At 64.2% G+C, this 2,857-nt stretch overlaps 1 protein-coding gene across 1 annotated transcript; it reads right to left on the reverse strand.

The window, feature by feature from the left end:
* Nucleotides 1-560: 560 nt before the first annotated feature.
* On the reverse strand, nucleotides 561-2,501 carry LOC136496208 (uncharacterized). The gene is made up of 3 exons (XM_066491890.1): nucleotides 2,260-2,501; nucleotides 1,342-2,191; nucleotides 561-566 (listed from the first exon to the last, which is right to left on the reverse strand). The coding sequence occupies exons 1-3, from the start codon at nucleotides 2,499-2,501 to the stop codon at nucleotides 561-563; spliced, it is 1,098 nt and encodes a 365-aa protein (XP_066347987.1).
* Nucleotides 2,502-2,857: the final 356 nt, after the last annotated feature.

Here is a 2,857-nt window from a genome sequence, read left to right on the forward strand (position 1 = left end):
CGGAAACATGAGAAAAACAACTAAGAAACACAAATATGTCAGAAATAAAAGCCTCGACGGCCACAAACGTTATGATACAAAAATAACCCCTATTCTATCTTTACATAGCCCCCGGGGCCCAGATTAAGGCTCAGGGCCCCCAGCACCGGTAGAGGGTAGGGGAGGAACCACCTCATCTTCAAAGAGCGTCGCCAGCGCCATGCCAGGGCCTTCCGCCGCCTCCAGCAGCTTCGCGACCGCCGCGTGGGCCTACTCATCATCATCAGGCAGAACGTAGCCATCACTGATGGCCGGGAGGTTGACGCCAAGGTAGTGAGAGGAGATGACGGCCATCGCCCGCTTGACACCCGTGTGCAGCGCCCCTCGGAGCCGCTCGCGCATCTGGCTGCTCAGCGCAATCAAGTGGCTCCCCAGGGAGCTGCCCGACTGAACCCCCTTGACTTCCAGGGCCTCGCAGGCGGAAAGGGCAGCACGCTTTAGCGCCTCGTGCTCCCCGATCTCGATCTCGAGCACCGTCTGCACCGCGCTGGAAGCCTCGATGGCCCAAACGACCTCCGCCTCTAACTCTGCACCACGGAAAATGAAATAAGGTCGAGCCAAAGAAAAAACAACCTAAGTTAGGGACGGGAGCCCACGGAGCTCACCCTTGGCCTTTAGCTCCCAGCGTCGGGTCTCGGCCTGGCAGGCCTCGGCTTTCGCCTTCAACCGCTAGCCCTCGACTCGAGAGGCCTCGGCCACCCTGGAGGCTTCACTCCCCAGCTCTGTGTCATACGAGGAAGTTAGGAAGCGAACATAAGGGGAAGAAAACAAAACAAGGGGACTCAAACTCACCCTCGACCGCCCCCCTCAAAACCATAGCCTCGATTTGCGAGGCCTCAGCCGCAGCGAGGGCCTCGTTCAGAGCGCCTTTGGTCAGCCGGTGCGCACTCTCCTCTGCCCCTAGCTGCGCGGCGAGGGCCTTGCCCGAGGTCGTCGCTTCTTCAGCCCGGGACCTGAAGGCATCCCGGTCGCTGACGGCACAGGTAAGCTCCTCCTCCAGCTCCTTGATCCGCGCCGCCAAGGGGGCGAGCTGCGTCTAGGCTGTGGCCGCCTCGACCTTCGCGTCGGCACAGCGAAGGCGGAGGTCCTCCACCTCCACACTTTGGGCCGACAGAAGCTCGTTAGCATCAGCAAGAAGGCCCCTCTGCCTCTGAAGCTGGTCCTAGATTCCCCTCTCTCGCCAGAGGAAGACTGACTTCCCGAGGGACCGGGTCTCGAGCTCCTAAGGAGGCAGAGCAGAAGTCGTCGATTGCGACAAAACCAAGGAAAGAACAACGTCGCGCGAGAAAGGAAAACACGAACCTGAGCGACTCCGGGTAGTTCGTCGGCCACCACGGACAGCGCCATCCGTAGCGACCGTTCCGCCAGCTCGTGGTACTGCTCGAAGGTACTCCAGCGCCCGCTCTTGGCCATGTCCTCGAGGGCGAACAAAGGCTCCCCCTCAGGGTCATCCCAGCTCTGCCATAGTACCCGCGGGTGATCCCACCCGCGGGGCTCGGGTCGCACCCGCATAAGGGCCAAGCTTCCCTCGCCTAAGAGCGGCACCGGCTGCTCCACGGCGTCGGTCTCCTCGGCGCCAACCACCTCCCATGCCCGGGAAGTATCATCAGAGGAGATCGGATAGACCTCCGTCTCCCAGGCACTCTCCCGCAACAACGGCGGGCCCTGAGCCAAGGGCACGGCCGAGGCCTCTGCCGCCGACATCTCCGCCTCCTGCACAGACGACCTTGCTGCCATCACGATGGCCGTGGTGACCTCGGGGGCTTCGGCCTCTGCAGTCACGGCCTCGGCGGTCTCGGGGGCTCCAGCCTCCGTCATTATGGCCTCGGCAGACGTAGAAGCGCCGGCCGCGGACACTGCGGTCTCGGCGGTCATGGGCGCTGGGGCCCCCATCGCCTCAGCCCCGGAGGCCCCGGGAGCCTCGGCAACAAAGGGCACGATGGCCCCATCTGACCGTGTAGGGGCCACCTCGGCAACCCTTCCTTGGGCAGCCGGTTCCTGTGGGTCGACCCTCACCGACGCCGCGCCACGCTGGATGGCGGCTTGTGCCTCCACCACCCAGTGGGTAGAGGAGCCGGGGCTCGCCTTAAGCGCTTTAAGGGGCGCCAAGGGGAGGTCGTCCGTAGGCCGCTTTCGACTAAAGAAAATCAACCTACAGGGTCAGCACGAGACCAAAAAAGCGAATGGAAGACACCATAACCCCGCCAAAAACACACTTACTTTGAATGAGGCAGCCCCAGCTTCGCCACAGCAAACCTCCTCCGCAATGGCGGAGGCGGCGGCAGTGGCGTCGCATCCGTATCCACCGGCGCCGGTCGGTCCTCGACGGACCCCGGCGCCCGTTCGATCCTCTGCGGGGCTGGTGGCGTCGCCTCCACCGCCACCAGCTTCGCCGCGACCGCCGAGCTTACCGGGCTGACGGCGCGTTTGCCTAACGCCCGCGCCTCGGGCGTGTCGGCCATGGCCCCGGAGGGGGCCACCGCCGGCCCCGGGTCTGCTTCCTCTCCCCTTCCTGGGGGTGTCGGGCTGCTTACCGACGCCCCGGGCGCCACCTCCTCGATGTCCAGAAGGTGGTCTAGGGGGCCTCACCCCACCTCGCCCTTGTCATTCCCGTCCGAGGCCTCCGTCGACAACGACGTCGACGGGGACTCCTCCAACGGGAGACCATCCTTCCGTTGCTGACGGTGGCGCTTATCCAACGCCTCGCGTGCAAGGATGTGCTTCGTGCGCTTCGCCGCCTTAGCATCCTTTCGCTTCTTCTGCGCATCGGCGTAAGCGCGGTTAATCGCCCGCTACCCCGTGTCCTCGGGAACGGGCG

The sequence above is a fragment of the Miscanthus floridulus genome, chromosome 12 (assembly GCF_019320115.1).
Source record: "Miscanthus floridulus cultivar M001 chromosome 12, ASM1932011v1, whole genome shotgun sequence".
Lineage (NCBI taxonomy): Eukaryota > Viridiplantae > Streptophyta > Magnoliopsida > Poales > Poaceae > Miscanthus > Miscanthus floridulus.